This window comes from Ptychodera flava, chromosome 7 (genome assembly GCF_041260155.1).
Source record: "Ptychodera flava strain L36383 chromosome 7, AS_Pfla_20210202, whole genome shotgun sequence".
Taxonomy (NCBI): Eukaryota; Metazoa; Hemichordata; class Enteropneusta; family Ptychoderidae; genus Ptychodera; species Ptychodera flava.
Genome location: NC_091934.1, coordinates 2,105,044 through 2,126,050, shown reverse-complemented (window position 1 = coordinate 2,126,050; position 21,007 = coordinate 2,105,044). Strand labels below are relative to the sequence as shown.

The window sequence follows — 21,007 nt, the reverse complement described above, 5'->3', positions numbered from 1 at the left end:
GAAACAACATTTTTTTATTTCTACTGTCAGACCTGCATCAATTTTTTTTATTCAAATGGAGTAGCAGTGCAATTTTTCGAATTTAAGCCAGTGTTTCACATATCACATTTTACATTTTGTGGTCACAGAAACAAGGCACACATTGTATTTCATTACATTTGTTGTTCCTCAATTTTTCATTGACAACTTGCAATCTTTCTAACATATTTATATTGAGAGAATAATATATTGGTTTTAACACTAGTTTATTGGCTCCTGTCTTGTGTTTTAAATTTTCACAATTTACAGAAGTCAAATAGTCCCATCTAGATATTGCCTACGCCATTGAGATAATGCAACAGAAATCCTGAAATATGATTTCTTGGGTCGGAAAAGGGAAGGAAAACATCGAGTGCACTGAGGTGTAAAGTAGTGAATGCTTATATTATAAGTGCTGGGAAAAAAAATACACATAAGAACTACTTGTGATAAAAACATTTGCGCTGCCTATGGCAGCATGCCAGCAAAGAATACATGAGAATGAAGTTTCTAAAATTTTGCTCATTTCAAGTGCATTGTGACAATTCCTTTTTTATTTCTGTCTGTTATGAGAATTTTTTTTTCTCAAGCCATTGCAGGCTTAATTTTTTTCTTTTATTTCACCTGGTGACAATTTTTTTCTCAAAATCCTCCATACCCCCAGAAATCAAGTGGTTCTCCCCTATGTGAGCCCCTGACCTATACCATGTATACGGGCCATTGGATTACTTCCTCAGCAGAACTGATATGCTTGCCAAGAGCTCATGCATGTGCCAGCCATTTTATATTATGAATGTACTGCGGGTTTTTTTTTCAGGTTTCCACCAATCAGATCACTGTATTTGTGCCATCAATATACTGGTATGATATAATACCCAATATCACGTTTCTTGACTTATATCAGCATTCAGATCATTTGTGCTGCATCAGATACTCATATTTGTCTCATGTATTATGCAGCACAAATGACACTCATCTTGATATGACACTTAAACAGGCAATATTGGATATTTATCATAGCTTTGTCGATACCACTGAATTTTGTGACGTCACACCCCCTGATTATTACTGATAATGTATCTGCTTATCCAGTATTGTGGTGGAGATGTTTTCTACATCTACAAATTCACTGGCTTTGCCAAAGCTATAAAATAATAGCAATAATGTACCCCTCCCGGCTCATAATGGACTCAAACAAACTTTACACTTCATTATGTACTTGGCTTCCCCTCATACATTATGTTATCCAAAGTTTGCTTCGTCTATTATTGCTTGAATAACCTCAAAGTGTTACACTGTCCTCAAAGTGTTACACTGTCCTCAAAGTGTTACACTGTCCTCAAGTGCAAATTTTCAAACAAAATGACAGACAATGGATCACATACAACTAGGGTTAAGACATGATGAATGTAAAAACAAAAATATCCATATCACAGACATCAAAGGCAAGACAAAAGAAGACTAAAAAGTAAAAGCATATCCATGATTTTGAATTTGACCTGTGAAAAATGAAAATTGGTAGACTCCATGGTGAATTTTTGCTGTGTCATTGTTTAAATGAACAATTTCACATGTCTGAAAAAGGAACCAAAAAATATTTGAATGATCCTGTTTGAAAAGCAACTTGTATGTACTTTTGTTATGGCAGAATGATGTGAAATTTGAACAAGGACAAAAACTGAATAATGCCATTATTGAAATGTCAGTTCCTACCTGAGATCAAGACCTTCTGACTGCCAAAGGTTATCCATGATTTGGAACATCTGAAGAGTTAACATGTCTTGCCGTAGATCTGTTATGATAATCATCCATTATATGGTAAGAAACACTCTGCATTACTATGTTATGTATTTTTATCTACAACAACAGAATACCAAGTATAACCTGGTGACTATAGAGGGGATGGTGCCATGGGAGACTGGTGACTATAGAGGGGATGGTGCCATGGGAGACTGGTGACTATAGAAGGGATGGTGCCATGGGAGACTGGTGACTATAGAAGGGATGGTGCCATGGGAGACTGAAGACTATAGAAGGGATGGTGCCATGGGAGACTGGTGACTATAGAAGGGATGGTGCCATGGGAGACTGGTGACTATAGAAGAGATGGTGCCATGGGAGACTGGTGACTATAGAAGGGATGGTGCCATGGGAGACTGGTGACTATAGAAGGGATGGTGCCATGGGAGACTGGTGACTATAGAAGGGATGGTGCCATGGGAGACTGGAGTTGCAACCTTCCTTGTCAATGCATTGCTGTCTAGTACTGTTCTGGTCTTTGAAATATTTATGTACACTGGTACATCAAACTAACTAAACTTGCCAGGAGTAAAGCTATCAATAAAATAAATCAACATTTTGGATTCTTATTTCACTGTTTAATAAACCTAAATGGTTTGTATGTTCTTGCAAAGATCATAACTCAATGACTACACCATGTTTGCAGACCTCGTAATATATACATAATATGATTGCAGTGAGCAATTATGGCTTGAAATTAAGTAAGTTGCATCCTCATCGTGTCAAAGATGATCAACTGATTTCATATAATAGATTCCAATCAACTGATTCACAGATGATATTCCAATCAAATGATTATCAAAGAGATTCTAATCAAGTGATTCATAGATGAAATTCAAATCAACTGGTTGATAGATGAAATTCAAATCAACTGGTTGATAGATGAAATTCAAATCAACTGGTTGATAGATGAAATTCAAATCAACTGGTTGATAGATGAAATTCAAATCAACTGGTTGATAGATGAAATTCAAATCAACTGGTTGATAGATGAAATTCAAATCAACTGGTTGATAGATGAAATTCAAATCAACTGGTTGATAGATGAAATTCAAATCAACTGGTTGATAGATGAAATTCAAATCAACTGATATCATAACTAATCACTCAAACATTGGAAATATCGTCAAATCAACTGATACTGTGGATGATGGATTAAAATCACCTGATATAAAAGTGATAGATTCAAATATACTGATATGATAGATTCAATCTATTTAGACCATTGACTCAAATCAAACAAAATAATAATACTAACAAGTCATCGTTGATGACACAGTCCCCACTTGTTAATGGGTATTTTGATTACAGGTCCTCAAAGAGGATAGAGTCCTCTTCATTAGGTCTGTGATAAAAATACTTTTGAATGAATTCGCTTGATACATGTCTGAGTTATGGCTCTGTATATGAAAAAATCGTAATAAAATGGCCACACAGCGGCCATATTGGATCGTATCACAAAACAAATTGATGTGCACAGCTATGACATTTGTCAATAAGCTTGTACCAACTTTGAATAAAATCGGTTGAAACGTGCCTGAGTTATGGCTCTGTACATGAAAAAATCGTAATAAAATGGCCGCCTGGCGGCCATATTGGATCGTATCATGAAACAAATTGACGTGCATATCTATGACATTGGTCAATGTCCTTGTACCAACTCTGAATAAAATCGGTCGAAACATGCCTGAGTAATGGCTCTGTACATGAAAAAATCGTAATAAAATGGCCGCCTGGTGGCCATATTGGATCGTATCATAAAACAAATTGATGTGCATATCAATGACATTGGTCAATAACCTTGTACCAACTCTGAATAAAATCGGTCGAAACATGCCTGAGTAATGGCTCTGTACGTAAAAAAATCGTAATAAAATGGCCGCCTGGCAGCCATATTGGATCGTATCACAAAACAAATTGACGTGCATCTGTATGACATTGGTCAATGTCCTTGTACCAACTTTGAATAAAATCAGTTGGAACATGCCTGAGTTATGGCTCTGTACATGAAAAAATCGTAATAAAATGGCCGCCTGGCGGCCATATTGGATCGTATCACAAAACAAATCGACGTGCATCTGTATGACATAAGGAGTAATCCTTGTACCAAGTTTGAATGAAATCGCTCCAGGCATCTCTGAGATATCTGCGTGAACGGACGGACGCACGCACGGACGGACGCACGCACGGACATGACCAAACCTATAAGTCCCCCCGGACGGTGTCCGTGGGGACTAACAATACCATGCACTAGATCATGAGATTATAATTAGAAATGATTCAACCCTTTTCCTGCCAGACAGTAATAACTGTATCACTTCCCCATCAACAAAGTCAGTAAAAAGCGGTATTGAGCCAAAACATGACATATTTTCACCCACTTGGTTTGGTATGTTATAGCATCTTTTGTCCAAAAAAAATCAACTTTACAGTATTATGTTTTCAACAGCCTTCAAATGTACAGTATTATGTTAAAATACATCATATGGAATGAGTTGTGTGTAATTAATTTTAACCATCTTGACCTGGTGGTGAAATATGGACTTGGCAGGAAAAGGGATACACAAAACTACAGTTACATCATCAAGTTAACCTTATGTGAAATGATGAGTGACTTTATGAAGTATGAAATTTATCACGTACCATCACCATGTTTGAATATGACAAATATATCATCACCAATCTGGTCTTCATTTTCAAAAACCAGCCACAGTGGCCTCATCTTTGATTTCATGAATTTACATTTTTTAACCCTGAAATAAAAGTGATGAATAAAGAACATTAGTAAATTTAAACAAAAGGCTTCTAAGTTCCAGAGATAAATGAGTTAGATGGGTTTTGATCTGCACACATTTTATTTCAGTCTGAAAAACATGCTTGACACTTGTATATTGTATGTTATGCTCTTAAGAACCACTAGAGCACATTAGCCATAGGACAAAAGTATTTAAGTCTACCTAGCCTGTCTGGTAAAAGCATGGTCTAAGATGTGTTCATGTTTAAACTGCATGTGTTTCACTGTAATGTCACACATCATGAGATTGTTTGATCTCATCTGCTCTTCAATCAACTTTTCATGTTGGTCATCAATCATTGTTATTTTTACACAGAACTTGATCAGTAGTATTTGTATTATTTTATTTCTGAAACAGAGCATGTTACCTGAGTTGTCTAAGGCGATACACTGGAGTTAACGGACAAGCTAAGTTGGACAGTGCATCTGAATAGGAGTTCTGATTCAGACTGTCAAGCATTTTATCCTTTGCTTTGTCTAACATTTCTTTTCCTCTTGCACTAGTACTTTTCACCATCTCATTGACCGACTTCAACTTGCTCAGACTTTCCACCTGATATAAAGCATACAGAAATTATGTTCAGTTTCTCTGGCTCTGTTCAGGGCAGATTTGAGTCCTAATTACTATGGTTGCAGTCTTTTCATCATCTTCTGCACATACTTGAGTTAAATGCAAGACAGAATAAGCCATAAAAAGCAATAGTGTATCACATTTAGTGAACTTGTTACAAGCACTGCAGAATATCACATGTTCTGTCATGCTGATAAAACAAAAAAGGAAGACAGAAAGACACACAATAGCTCACACATCACTAAGTACTCTGAGCTAATATCTGATTAGAGGACATGTTTTCATATGTCATGGCAAAAGGTTGACTACAATAAGCTTGAAAGATTTTTAAAATGTATAAAAATCACTAGAATCCAAATTTACAGAAATTACACTACATCCAAGTTCATGAATAGAGTTCCTTGGATATCAGACCAGATACACTGTGCTTCCATTCTCATTGGCAGTTATATGAAATTTTCTGACAGAGCTATCGTCTGAGGGACTGAAAGCTTACCTGTTTATGAAGAGACTTCATATGTGCAACACAGCCTCTACAGTATGCTTCAAGTAACAGACCAAACCGCAGTTGAACGGCAGCCATATGCATTTCTGACCTGTGTGAATATATAACCTTCATTGTCAATGTCTTATTTATCAACTGTTTTCCTCTCTTTGATTGGTTTGGACCTGAACCAACTTGTCTTTATGCAAATTGCCTGAAATTCAGTCAAGGCATGTTTAAGAAAATACTCTTGAACACACAAGAACTTACCTGAGATGCCAGAAGAAATAATGTCCGATTGTTTGATTCTCCAGGGCCTTCCTAAGCAGAAATCTTGCAAGGTCACAGTCTAAGTATGATTCGTACTTCAGAGCTTGTACTAATTGCAATGGATACTGAGCTAACTGTTCATCACTGTGAAAGGAACATACCAACCGAGACTATGTTGATATCATGTCAATGAAAGTTAATGGAGAAACGGCTTTCTCACATTCCTGGCTGCTGGGAGTGCGGGATCGAGAGTGTGGGAAAAATCGATCCCACACTCTCAGAAACCGTCCCACACTCTGCAGTAAATATTACACGAGCTCTGATTGGATGATAAACAGTATGTTTTGTTCCACGCACAAAATGTTATCCAATGGCACGATGAGTAATACATGGACCTACACTACAAAGTAAGCAGGTCAAAGTACAGTGGCAGACGACAGAGTTGTCACAATTTTGGGTAATGTTGTACGTTTCCAATATGAATTTAACGCATTTTGTGGTCATGTGAGAAATAGAATCTCACACACCAAGGACCTGGGATCAGATTTCTCACACGAGTTGGGGATATTTTGTCTCACACTCGCCTGCGGCTCGTGTGAGACAAAATATCCCCAACTCGTGTGAGAAATCTGATCCCAGGTCCTTGGGGGTGTGAGATTCTATTATTCTTGCATTCCTGGCCACTGGGAGTGTGGGATCGACGGTGTGGGAAAAATTGATCCCACACTCTCAGAAACTGTCCCACACTCTGCAATATATATATATATATTATACGAGCTCCGATTGGATGGTAAACAGCCTTTTGTTCCACAAGCAAAAATATTATCCAATGGTGTGACGAGTAACACACGGACCTGAACTACAAAGTAAGCAGGTCAGAGTACGGGGGCAGACGACAGCATTGTCATGATTTTGGGTAACGTTGTACGTTGTTTGTGACCCCCGGATGATGATAGACTCACAAAAAGCCAGACGAATTTTCCAATATGCCACACATTTTTTTCTGTCGGACATCTCGTCCGCAGCAGAAGTTGAAATAGGCCTATCGGCAGTGGAACTCGCCACAGAATTCGCGTTTAAGTGACACAGAATACTGTAGATGGCCATGAAGTAGGATAGTCGCCTATACAGTAAAACATTCAATGTTTCCAGTGTGAATTTTGTGGTCATGTGAGAAAACGAATCTCACACACCAATGACCTGGGATCAGATTTCTCACACTCGTTGGGGATATTTTGTCTCACACGTGCCTGCAGCTCATGTGAGACAAAATATCCCCAACTCGTGTGAGAAATCTGATCCCAGGTCCTTGTGGGTGTGAGATTCTATTATTCTTCAAAATCAACTATGAATTACCGCTGATTGGAAAATTGTTGATGTTTAGTCTCTACCATAACAAGTCATCATTGATGACACAGTCCCCACTTGTTAATCAGTACTTTGATTACAGGTCCTCAAAGAGGATAGAGTCCTCTTCATTAGGTCTGTGATAAAAATACTTTTGAATGAATTCGCTTGATACATGTCTGAGTTATGGTTCAGGACATGAAAAAAATCGTAACAAAATGGTCGCACAGCGGCCATATTGGATCGCATCACAAAACAAATTGATGTGCATAGCTATGACATTGGTCGATGTCCTTGTACCAACTTTGAATAAAATTGGTCAAAACATGCGGATATGCCTGAGAAATGGCTCTGTACAAAATGTACATGAAAAAATCGTAATAAAATGGCCGCCTGGCGGCCATATTGGATCGTATCACAAAACAGATTGACGTGCATATGTATGACATAGGTCAATGTCCTTGTACCAACTTTGAATAAAATCGGTTGAGATATGCCTGAGTTATGGCTCTGTACATGAAAAATCGTAATAAAATGGCCGCACAGCGGCCATATTGGATCGTATCACAAAACAATTGCCGTGCACAGCTATGACATTTGTCAATAAGCTTGTACCAACTTTGAATAAAATCGGTTGAAACGTGCCTGAGTTATGGCTCTGTACATGAAAAAATCGTAATAAAATGGCCACCTGGCGGCCATATTGAATCGTATCACAAAACAAATTGATGTGCATATCTATGACATTGGTCAATGTCCTTGTACCAACTCTGAATAAAATCGGTCAAAACATACCTGAGTAATGGCTCTGTACATGAAAAAAATCGTAATAAAATGGCCGCCTGGCGGCCATATTGGATCGTATCACAAAACAAATTGATGTGCATATCTATGACATTGGTCAATGTCCTTGTACCAACTCTGAATAAAATCCGTCGAAACATGCCTGAGTAATGGCTCTGTACATGAAAAAATCGTAATAAAATGGCCGCCTGGCGGCCATATTGGATCGTATCACAAAACAAATTGACGTGCATCTGTATGACATTGGTCAATGTCCTTGTACCAACTTTGAATAAAATCGGTTGGAACATGCCTGAGTTATGGCTCTGTACATGAAAAAATCGTAATAAAATGGCCGCCTGGCGGCCATATTGGATCGTATCACAAAACAAATTGACGTGCATCTGTATGCCATATGAAGTAATCCTTCTATCAAGTTTGAATGAAATCGCTCCAGGCATCTCAGAGATATCTGCGTGAACGGACGGACGCACGCACGCACGCACGGACGGACGCACGGACGGACGCACGCACGCACGCACGGACATGACCAAACCTATAAGTCCCCCCGGACGGTGTCCGTGGGGACTAATAAGTTGGTTTTCATATGTACACACTGCCATCTGACTTTACTCTAGCAGCTTTTGACACAAAACTGGTGAGGCCAAATGGAACCAAGTTAACTGTCTTAGCAGTTAAGGGTTGATAGTTGAGCAATCAGTATTATGAAGGGTTTAAGAGAAAATGATTGTCATGATAAACTTACGAAAAGTCTTTGAGGCACTCCACTGCAAATGATCTCACTGACTTATCTGCATACTGATAATCCAACAATTCTAATGCCTGCTCTGGTTCAAGTTTTGGCCAGATTTGCAAAAGTGCTTGCATCTGAAATATTACAAACAACCAATATTAATTATGGAGTAGGCTATAGAGGTCAACAATTACAGTATGTGAAATACTAACTTCAAGATGTTATTTTTCAGATACAACCATTTTCAGTATTAGACAGCGAAGCTACTGTAGTGAATGGTAAACATAGGGCCAAAGTCCCTGAAGCTACTATAGACATGGATACAAAATTAAGTATTTCCTGACTGTATGAAATTATCTCGCTAAGGTCATCCTTGGGACATGTAAACCAAATATTAAAGCTGTCTGACAAGCGGTTTTGAAAAAACAAGCGACTCAACAGTTGACAGAGCTCTGCTGTGTTATGTAGAGAATAACCTTTTGTGACACATGTATTGATGAAGAAGGTGGATATCTGTGATTAACATTGTAAGTGAGTTCTGTTGAATAAGTTGAGACTGTACGTACTCAGAGAAAGCACACTGAAGAGACAAATGTTTGAAACTTAAGAAGTTCGAGGTCATCAAAAGCATTATAAGGAATCATGTTACACTTTCATTGCACTGTTTACACAGATTGCATAATTGCTATAAATAGCACATGAGGAATCTTACAGCCCAGCTTTACCATAAAAACCCTATCACTTTGACCACTCTTTCAATTGACCACTCTATTTTTTTCCTCAAAAAGTAATCTTATTTTATCCTTACCAAGTCAACCATAAATGGACATTAGAACTTTCTCTATCTCTATTTATTTGACCACCCTATCATGACAAACTATTATGAGCAATTTCTGTTAGATAACATAAATGGTGGTTCAGAATATATCAAAGTTGGGATTCAGGAAAGTTGCCTTTACATGTTTTAATCCTCAATTCACTATGAACTGTCTAAAAAAGTTGAACTTTCTGATAATTGCACACTAAAATTATTTTGGCTTTGATGATTTCCTAATTAATTCAATTATTTAAAATCATATTAATTATTTTTTTCTGGGTGAATTGATAGGGTTTATACAGTACAAGAATTACATAAAATGTAAGTCAAACTTTGACCAAAAGTGACAAAAAAATTCCTTAAAAATACAAATTTTCATATTTCATCACAATTTGAACATATCTAAGTTGGGTTATCCCTAGGGACCTGTATACCAAATAACAAAGCTGTCTGACCAGCGGTTATGACGAAGAAGATTTTTCACCGAAAACACCTTTTTTGGCATTAATTTGCCTATTTTCAACAATATCAAAAAATTAAAAAAAATAGTTTCTCAAAATCATATTTTTCATCTACACAACAAATAGGTATTCCAAGTGAAAATTTTAAAATCACTAAATTGCTTTTTTGATGCATTTTCCAAAGAGTGCTTTGGAAATGATGAAAAATACTTTTTATTTGGTCAAAATCGGTTCAGTCATTCAAAAGTTATGAAGATTTTTGTGTATGTAAAACCTCGCGGCCGAAGGTCATAGATTGGAAAAAAGTTAAAATTGATGAAATCATAGATTTTAATAGGCTTGTTTTCCCTGAAATACATGACTCTGTAACAAATGTGATGCTAAAAGTATTTAAAAGTAAATTCTTTTTACAAAATAATTTAATCTTTGACCAAAGGAAATTTACTTTTTGATGTAAACATATCCAAATATGGCAGTTTGTCCAATTCTGCATCGCGGAAAATTTATAAAATGACTGAAAAATACAAATTTTGGCAGATTTACAGTCATTCTGATGCAAAATAATTGGTGAACTTACAAAGCATTCTTAATCTATATGCAGTGCTACTGAAGTGTAATTAAAAAAAGGGAAAGTTCATGCAGGAAAGGTAATCAGATAGTCAGAAATGCAGTGTTAAGTTTGACTTTACTGCAAAATTGTGCCTTTGCGGGCCACCAAAACAGGGTAAAATATGAAAATTAGCTATGTTTGGTAAAGTCTACCCAAGAGCATTGATGTTTAAAAAGTACAACCTAAGCATATCAGCAAAAGAAAAACAATTTTTCAACAAGTTTCAATATAAATATGGTAAACTTACTTCCCAGATCACTGTAATTTTGACCAAAAATGTCACTTTTGTACAAAAAATGACATTCACATCGGATGATGAAATATGAAAAGTTACCATGTACAAATGTATACGCAATGTCTGAGCAAGTATTTTATAGTATCAAACCATCTTTTCTGGGTTTTTATCTCTAGAAAACCCTTTGTTATGAGCACCAACGAACATTCAGCAACAAAACTACTCTAAATGATAAAAAATGAGTGACAGAAAAACCCATTTATGCAAATTTCTCGCTTTGAATGAGTCGCCACTGGCCCTGAGATCGAGAGCCTGCATGAATGTACTTTTGTTGGTTAACCACCGGCTACGAAAATTTAGGAAATTTTTGAAATGTTCATGAAGTTCATAGCAAAATTTTGATGAAGGAATATCTACTTTATTGAAAATAACCTATACCAAGTGTTTCCATGGCAACCATTCTTTTAATTAAATTTTTAGTTATCAACAAATTCCTTCGGTATGCCAATACAGCTCGTCTCAGAACCAGACATACTTATATACACACATGATTTGGCAACACCCTGAAAATTAAATAATTTTCAACAGCTCTGATTTACATTTCATAATTTCCTAAACATTTCTTGTTTTTTATTAACGCCTCCAATTATGTAATTTGATATTACTGTACCTTTAGAATATGTGAGGTTTTAATCTTACCATGATCCACAATATTTTTTGGTCGTTGGAAACATTCAAATTGAAAGTAAGTGGAATTTGAAAACTGTTGGTGAAATGCTTTTAATTATTCTATGTGAAGTACCAGTTTCGATTGCAGATACTACAACAGAAGAGTTCAACACTGCCAAGATATGAGTACAGCACACTGAATTTCGAACTTCGGAGTTATGAAAATGACTGAAGTGTGTCGCAATAAAGTTTCTTTTATAAATCAATCGTTTCATTCTTTTCTGAGATTGTAGAGACTAAGGACTATTAAAGGATATTAGTAACTTTCAACCAGGAAAAAATACCAATACGTGGAAAGGATCAAAACAAATCAACTTATTTATTTCGTTACATATTAAAAAACCGAAAGGAAACACATAATTCTCATTTAAGTGATTAGGGCTAATTTTATACTTGTCGATGTTTGATGATGGAAAGGAACAGAATCATTATAAAAAACTACGAATGAACCTCAAAAGCAACAAAATTCCAAGCATAACATTACACTGTGGTTAAGAATGTTAATTTATAAAGTTCGCTCAAAATGTACTTTGAAAACGATAGTATTTTGACAGCCGTATCTGCAGCTACATACTAAAGTCTGTTGAAAACGAGTACTAAATATTGTGTTTTCAGGTCAACAAGTGATTGAATCGAAAAAATGGTTCATGAAACGGTAAAACAACCACTGATAAATAAGTAATTTTTCTCAAGAGTGACTTCAAACGCCTCGCCTGAAAGAAAATTTCATCCCGTTTCACAGAAACTGACCGTGTTTTCAAGCGCCGTAGCTATGAACGATAGGTCTGGGGAATCCCCGCGAAAATCGCTCACACTCGTCCAAAACATTGATTGTTCGCTTTTGAGCTGCATGATTCACCTTGTCAAAAATATTTTTATTTTGTAAATAATTAATTAAATTTCTTATTTTTTTCTTTCGTTTGATAATTAAAAGTCATTATAATGTTTTTAGATGCTTTAGAAAAATTCAAAACCCGCTAAAAAAGCGACTATTTGGCCAAAATTCAAACGAAAAACACGAAAATAAAGGTCGAATCATGGGCTATCTATCTATGAATACTTTCAGTGTCTTTACGCTCAGGCTCAACTGCGATAGAACGCTGTGTATGCATAGGCTCAGTGGGCTAAAAATAGCGAGTTGAAAACATGGCCGCCACTCTCGCTGATGCACGATTTTTGCATCGAAATTTTTCGCTCATTTTCGTTCGTATGACTTTGAAACTCCAGGAAACGATTGAGAAGAAAGGGGTACCTTGAAGTATTGAGGTATTTGCTGATAATTTGCCAAATTAAACGAGAAAAAATGCTTCGAAAATTCCCACATGCTTACACACTGAGCGCTTTCAGAAGCCGTAGCATGTTCGTGTGGTATACCTACAACAAATATCAAATCAGTAAGTACTGCAGTTCTCAAGATATTTGAGTGGACGGACGCCTCACAAACGGACATACATACATACATACATACATACATACAGACTGACGCCGGACGCCGGACGGATACCCATCCCAATAGCTTCTATAGACTATAGTCTATAGTAGCTAATAAAACTGCTTACACTAATTAGTTTCAGCTGTAGCCAGCTGATAGATTCGCGTGAGTGTGTTATAACTGGGCAGTTTCTGATACACCCGTGGCCACTTTAGTGTTGATCAAGGGTACTTGATACAGGCAAAAATTCTGCTTGTCCAAAGGCAAAACTAGCTCTGTCTGGGGCTGTAAATGAGAGTTACAATTGGCACCCTGTGTTCAAGATTAAGATACAACGTAACATTACCATGCACTGGTCCATGTACAAATGTTGTTTATTTCAACTTCCCCAGACAAACTGTCTGAATGGGACATACAATGTTGTCAACTTTGCCAGCTGGCTACAGCTGAAACTAATTAGTGTGAGCAGTTTTATTGCAGTTCACTGCAGTGGCTTCGATGTCTAATACTGAAAATGGTTGTAGATTAACAAGATTTTCATTTGTTCACACATTATTCAAATTGGGCTGTACATTCTTATTGTTAAACTGGGATCAGAACAAGACAAACAGTACAGCAGTTGCAATTAAGATATAAACAAGTACATGATAAAATTTGTCAAAGTAGCAACAAGTATAAAATCGTGCAGGAATGTGTTGGAAAGAAATTGTCAGCTTCAGTGAAATAATGTTCATGTAAGCAAATACTGCCAATTTACAGTGTCTGGGTTCTATGTGAAATATCTTTGACATGCAAATACCACCAGCTGATATTGCGGTGCCTGGGTTCTATGTGAAATATCCCTTACATGCAAATATCACTGGCAGATATTGCAGTGCCTGGGTTTTGTGTGCAATATCCCTGATGTGCAAATATCACTGGCAGATATTGCAGTGTCTGCGTTCTCTGTGAAACAATGTCCTTAATACATATGTATCACTGATATTACGTTGTCTGGGTGCTATATGAAATACTGTCTCTGATATGTATGTATAGCTGATATTGCAATGTCTGCGTTCTGTGTGAAATAATGTTCCTGACATACGAGCACCACTGACATTGCAGTGTCCCGGTTCTATGGGAAATAATGTCCCTGACATATACGTACTAATGACATTACAGTGTTTGAGTTGATGTGTAACAATCCATGAATGATATCTTAATCTAGTTTTTCTTACCTGTGCGACATCCTTACTGTTCTTCCAATCTACACACCTCAGTAATTTTGGAAGAGAATGTGACAAGTAATTTCGACAATCTACACGGTATTTCCACACCAATGTTACATCTTGATCATCTAATGGCACTAACGGATCACGGTCAACAATCTGACGCAGTCTGTCATATACTCCAGGCTGGTAAAAATGATAAGATGTATTATTATACATCTGCAATCGAGAACAATAGAATTTTGCGTGCGCTAAAAAGGCCATACGGAACTCTGTATGTATGTGTGTAGTGTGCATACACTATCCAGAACTTGCACAAGCACGTCCGAGCTAGTGTTCCACACTTGCGCTATTAGTTGGAAGAAAAATTGTTGACATTGCTTGAAAACAGTCACTACTATGACAATTTGATGCCCTAGTCATGAATGTAAGATGTATAATAATAACGTTATTATGAAAATACCGCAAAGGATGCACTCGGACACTGGCGTCTGGCGAAACTCTGCGCCAATTTCCTCGTGCATCCTTTGTGGTATTTTCGTAATAACCTCATAATATTACTAAAACATTGTCTCATACTTGAATTCATTCTCCATTCAAATTGTTCTAACTCAGTACCACCATAGTAAATAGAATTTGCGATGTCCTAAAGGAACGGTTCTTGCAAGTCGCACCATACTGATAAGCCATGTAGTACAATATGCGGCTGATGGACTTTGAATGAATGCATACTGTTACTACAATCTAAAATCCACAGCTCCACAGTACAATAAATATCTGATATGTGATTCTATCATATCATGACAAAAGTAACTTTAATAACATTTTAAAGACATGTTCATATCTTGACCTTGCTCATGCTTAGTAAAAAACTTTGATTTATTTCAACATACATTTTTCTTCTCTGTTTTAATATGACACAGGATACAGCTTTATAAAATTGTTCTCATTAAAGACTTTTCCCGAAATAATTGGACTAGTGAGACTAACAGAACTTGCCAACCTTCTACGTTAATTTACTAGGTAATTTAAGACTTAGTCTTATTCACTGAAAGTAAAACCTTTAATCTTTAATCTTTATTTCTTATATAGCGCATTACATTAAAAATAATCTCAATGCGCTTTACACTTAAAATCAACTAAGAGAAGGATGAAACAAAAATTGTTATAAACTGACAGTAAAAAAGCAAAGTTAAAATTAGCAACATGTTATAAAAATTCATCATAAAAACTACAAAAATTATGAATAAAAAGACGTAAAAAGGTGAGTTTTCAGTTTACTTTTAAAAACATCGAATGACTGAACCGCTCGAATATGTAATGGCAGAGAATTCCATAAGCGAGGTGCACAAATTGAGAAAGCCCTATCACCGTAATACACTGTGTTTCCTATTGGCTGATATAAATTTACAACACTGGAGTGAGAGCGAAGTGTGCGCTGAGTGTCACGGACTGTAAGCAATTCACCTAAATACTTTGGAGCGTGACCATTGAGTATCTTATAAGTGATGCCAAGAAATTTGAATTCTATCCTTTGCTTAACTGGAAGCCAATGTAATCTGTAAAGACAAGGTGTGATATGATCTGTTTTTCTTGTTCTAGTAATTAAACGAGCTGCAGAGTTCTGAATCGTTTGCAGCTTTTGAATCTCATAAGCTGGCAGGCCAAAAAGCAAACTGTTACAATAATCTAAGCGAGACGTGATGAAAGCTGATTTCAATATTCAAAATTTGAGAGCAATATAGCAATTACATTACTCCTTCACAATATTTCTGAATATGAAATGAATAAATGTGCAAAGTATATCATATTGGTATTGGTAACTATAAGGAACATAGATATGTAATAAAAGTTCCACTATATGACCATACTGTAGCCAAAGAATTTTAGATGACAATAACTTACAAGCAAAGTCTGTTCTTGGTCATCTGCATCATTTTCTGCAGCAACTTCTGCAGCTCGTTCTAGTACCTTCTCAAATGGTGGATAAACAACTGGTGACTGACTGTATTTGATAAATTCAATCTCTATAACAGTTGCTGCTTCTGTATTAGGATTCTGTGACACAGTTCCAATGTAATTCAACATATCTGGTGGTGGTTCCTCTGTAACTGGCCAAGCTGACAATTGCAGGTGACCTTGAGAGAGCTGATTTCGATAGTCAAAGAAGTTTGTGTTCACCCACGCCAGTGGAACCTTTTCCTGCAATTTACATGCACAGTTTGAGTAAGCTAAAATGCTGTAATATTTCCTTAAAGTTGGTACACAAAATATTTCACTTCTATCACAAACTCACTTGAGAGTACATATATGTACTGAGTGTGGGGCCCTTGATGTTGATCAATTTCAAATAATATCACATCAGAATATACACACATCTTTCCCTTGTCGATCACAATCTATGATAGCATCAACATGAAAACATCTCTTTAAAGATTTACTCAAATAGACGAGGAGAAAGTCAGAAGTTATCATCAAAAATGTAGCACAACAACAAATAGCATATTGAGCAAAATCCGTATGTGCACACTGAGCTTCAGCCTAACTCTCAGTAGCTCAGTCTATGGACTTTGTGCCTACACTAGGAGGCACCTGATCATTACCTAGGCACCAGAGACATGTCTGCCAGTAAAAATGTAGAAGCCTGTACACTGTGTACCGAATGTACATTGTCTCCTCCAGTCACACTAAACCAGTCCATCAAAGCAGCTGCTCATTCCAAAATATAAGCCAAGTTAACAACAATACCATCATCATCCAAATGCAACTTGCAAAACATATTCAAATCCATGAGAAAAGGTTTAAAAGGCAACAAAACAGACGAGATAGGAACAGAATGGAGTCTCTTAAGATTCCAGAACGCACATTTTCTTGCCTAACTGAGCAAGCATGCCTATGCACATGACAATTTCTGTTTTACTTGTTTTACCTTACTATAATGAATAAAAAATATTATTTAAAACTTATTAAACAAATGTATTGCCACAAAATGAACAATTCTACGACTACTTCAACTCAAGGAGCAAATATGTTAGACATCAAAGTGATCAAATGACTGATTTTAAGGATAAGTTGAAAGTATTAACTTTCACCAAAAACCTTAAAGACAAACTTTAAAACAATCTAACAAATAAGGAAATATTTGCCGAAGTTTCAGGCAAAGTTACAGACAGGTTTATGAGATGCCTCTATATATGACATACAGCACACAGCATATGATATACTGCATACATAAACTATCACATCAGTCCATTGGACTTTTGGGCCCAAACCACTGAAAGCTAAAAGACTTCAAATAATTTAATATTTTCATTTTCATTTTTGCCATATGTTTACAATGATGTCATATTAGTACATGCATACCTCTAAAAACTTCTATAGATAGCATTATTTTTGTGATAATGTATCGAGTGCCTCCATCACCCATCAAAATAAAATAGATGAACAAAATGTCATTTTAAAACATATGGTATGAAAACAACTACTCATGGATGATTGTGTACTATACGATAGAAAGATGATCATATAATACATGATTTGATGAATAAAAATAGTCATTTCTGTGAAGTATACTACTATTTATGGTTTGAGTATCCACATCAACTTATGAGTCATTCTTGATGCAGCATATGCATTAGCCTACAATCCTCTATTATTTATTTACTTCTAGTATTTTGCAGGTGAGCTACTAACCTTTTCTCGTCCTTCCTTTGTTTTCTTGGCTTTCTTGCCTTTGATTAGTTTCCGATCACAAAGTCCATATATGACAAGACACAGTCTAGCCATTCTTGGGATGTCACAGACATTTATGTCAAATTCCAGCTCTTCATTCCAGATAGGATCTGTTCCAACTTTTTCTTTAGTGTTAACAATTTCACAAAGACTCTCACCACCATGATATACACCAGCCCTCACACAAAACTGACAAATTTAAAAAAAAAAGTTTTTGTGTTCTGAATTTCTGATTAATAGGGTTAAAAATAAGCTATTGTTACATTCTGCACTATTTTGAAATTCTCCCACATCACTAGGCAACTGTACATTAGATTGATTATGACTATAGTCTTGTTGTTATTATTTCATGAATGCAATCACACTCATGTCAGAGACTTGGATTGGATGGAGCTACTTCTGATATGACAAATTACTAGTTGTCTCTTCTCACATCTTGATTTACAGGAAAGCACGTCTTTCACAGATGTCTTACCTTCATATTTTCTGTTATGGATGCAACATTGGAAGCCTTGATAATTTTGATTTTTAATTTTTCACTGATATTCCATAGAGATTTAGTTTTCTTTGGTGGTACAGGGGGTGGTTCTGGCTGTACACTTGGTTTCAGTCCGTGTTGGAAGTAATCCTCTACACCCAATGATTTACGTTTTACCAAAAGTAATTCTGGATGGTGACTTTTCTTTCCAATTGTGCGTCTGATGTACTGAATACAATGAGAAACATCATTTGAAATATCCCATATGTGAAATGACTGAATTGCCAAATACTGATAACCATAATAATAACCTTACTGAACTTTGAGATAAAACTAAAAGAGTTTTTTTCACATTGCCATTGTATTTCTTTGGGTTAATTCTCTGCTTTCAGATATTTTGACATTTTTCTCAAAGACCTTGCCTATTTTCATTGAAAGTTATCTCACTGGTATTTGTTTGTGATTGAAAAATATGGAAGCATTAGTTTACACAATCTACATTTTATATAAAACATCAGCCATCAGCAATGTTGATGTATTTCAAACCTCAGATATATTATCAATCAACTTTACAAAACTAAACATAAGAACTTTGTCATTATTGACATGAAATTCATTATTCTAAGAAGCAAAACTGATGACATTATTAGGCAAAATCAGAAAGGAGTACGACAGTCTTAAACACAGCACAATAGATATTATATTGAAATACCTAAAGTGCACAATGGTTTACCTTGTATTGACTGAGAGGTGAATTTCCCAATAGATATTCTGCCTTGCCACAAACTTTAAGTACATAATCCTCCTGATCTTCATCCATATTAAACATTACACTTTTCTTTCTCAAGGCTAACTTCAACAAGTCTGATGGAAACATTGTCTCTGATACTTGGAACTTTGAATGTCTGGCCTGCAAAACAAATACATATGAGAGTTCACACACATTTGTATTTCATGGAAGACCTGTTTTACAGCTTTCAGAAATGTCTGTTTTCAGACAGCTCACTCATCTCTCCAGTGTTCCCCCTAAGGATTTGAGTAGGTATGCAACTTAGGCTTTGGTGCCTGCAGGGCACAGGGCACCGCAATCACAGAGGCAGCCATGTTGTATCTTCTATATATATGCTAATGTATCGAGTTACGTACATCTGGTCACATAGTCAAAATGTATCCTGAATGCGTACACATACAGTGTGTTGGTAGCAACTGTGCCGCCTACAAGCGCTAAAACTCAAAACACAGAAGTAAAATCGGTGCTGACATCAAATTTAATGCTTATAGTAACCAACACTAGTACCAATCGAAATGACCGAAACTAAAGTTGCACAAAACATGAAATTCCACTGCGAGCGCAGTTGGGGATACAGCACACATAGTGTACATATAAGCCTTAGTGGGAACACTGCATCTCTCCCATGAGAATAACCAACACTAACTGATGCTTGAATTTACTATTCCTTGATAATAACAACATTACTCTAGTCTTTGTCATAATAGTTTACTCAAAGGAAAAAGGGGTACATATTTGGGGTAAAAAACCTAAATTTTGATATTACTAATAATAATTAATAATCCAAAAACTAGATACCACATTGAAATTTCAAATGTAAGGTTTTTATCGGCAAATAAATTTGTTTGTTGTATAGTATTTAAAAAATGAAATGTGAAAATTTCACAAAATTTGACTCAGTCAGAGTGGGGTTGTATTGGTGTGTAATGTTGAAAACTGGAGGAAAAAAAGCAAGAATTAGATCATTTGCAAAAATAAGCAAAATTCACATTTCTTTCACATCCAACTTATGATTGGTTGTCACATCAAAAGATAAATCCAAACAATGTTTGATTTGAGGTTTTTTAAAAATTGAAAAAATTCTTAAAAATGTGAATTGGGCAAAAATGTACTTGAACATGCAACATTCTTAAATACATTGATTACAAGAGAAAGATAATGTTAAACATTTTTGCAGTAGTACATGCTTACTGACTACAAATTTCTGATGAGATAGAATCAAGTCACTATAAGTTATCCTAGTAGTGATGACTTCGGAGAAACTAATTAGCTTACCCCCATGCCATCAAATTTGATATTGACAACATTATGTTGATTGCTGCGAAAGGCTTCCCGGATATGCTCTGGTAATTCTACTGATGGCTCTATTTCAGGAGGATAAAGGTACATAGCTCTTTCCTCCCATGTCTGGGTTGATCTCTCTATGGCTATCTGTTCAGCTAGAAAACGCATATTTTTCCGAAAATCATCTACTTCAGGGTCTTTTATGGCATCAAATTCATGAAGACCTTGGTAGTAAAAGAAATAGAGAAATATTTTGTAAAAATCAAGCACAGGTTTACAGCTACAGTAAAATAACTAAATTGATGTACCGTAAAAACCCAATCAATTCGACCAGAAAAAAATAATTACGATTTCAAAATCGTCGATTTATTAGGAAATTAAAACTGCCGAAATAATTTAGTGGTCGAATT

The 21,007-nt window shown here is 36.0% G+C and overlaps 1 protein-coding gene across 1 annotated transcript in view; it reads right to left on the bottom strand.

Annotated features, from left to right (window-relative positions):
• The window catches only part of LOC139136552 (phosphatidylinositol 4,5-bisphosphate 3-kinase catalytic subunit beta isoform-like), a 46,771-nt gene that overhangs the window by 11,745 nt on the left and 14,019 nt on the right, over positions 1-21,007 (bottom strand). Inside the window, exons 4-15 of the mRNA XM_070704284.1 lie at positions 20,589-20,821; positions 19,257-19,433; positions 18,521-18,751; positions 18,007-18,234; positions 16,219-16,515; positions 14,323-14,499; positions 8,834-8,955; positions 5,938-6,081; positions 5,680-5,779; positions 4,981-5,165; positions 4,462-4,571; positions 1,732-1,810 (exon numbers count right to left, since the gene is read on the bottom strand). Coding sequence (XP_070560385.1) covers positions 1,732-1,810; positions 4,462-4,571; positions 4,981-5,165; positions 5,680-5,779; positions 5,938-6,081; positions 8,834-8,955; positions 14,323-14,499; positions 16,219-16,515; positions 18,007-18,234; positions 18,521-18,751; positions 19,257-19,433; positions 20,589-20,821 — 2,083 coding nt within the window. The remainder of the gene's footprint in view (positions 1-1,731; positions 1,811-4,461; positions 4,572-4,980; positions 5,166-5,679; positions 5,780-5,937; positions 6,082-8,833; positions 8,956-14,322; positions 14,500-16,218; positions 16,516-18,006; positions 18,235-18,520; positions 18,752-19,256; positions 19,434-20,588; positions 20,822-21,007) is intronic.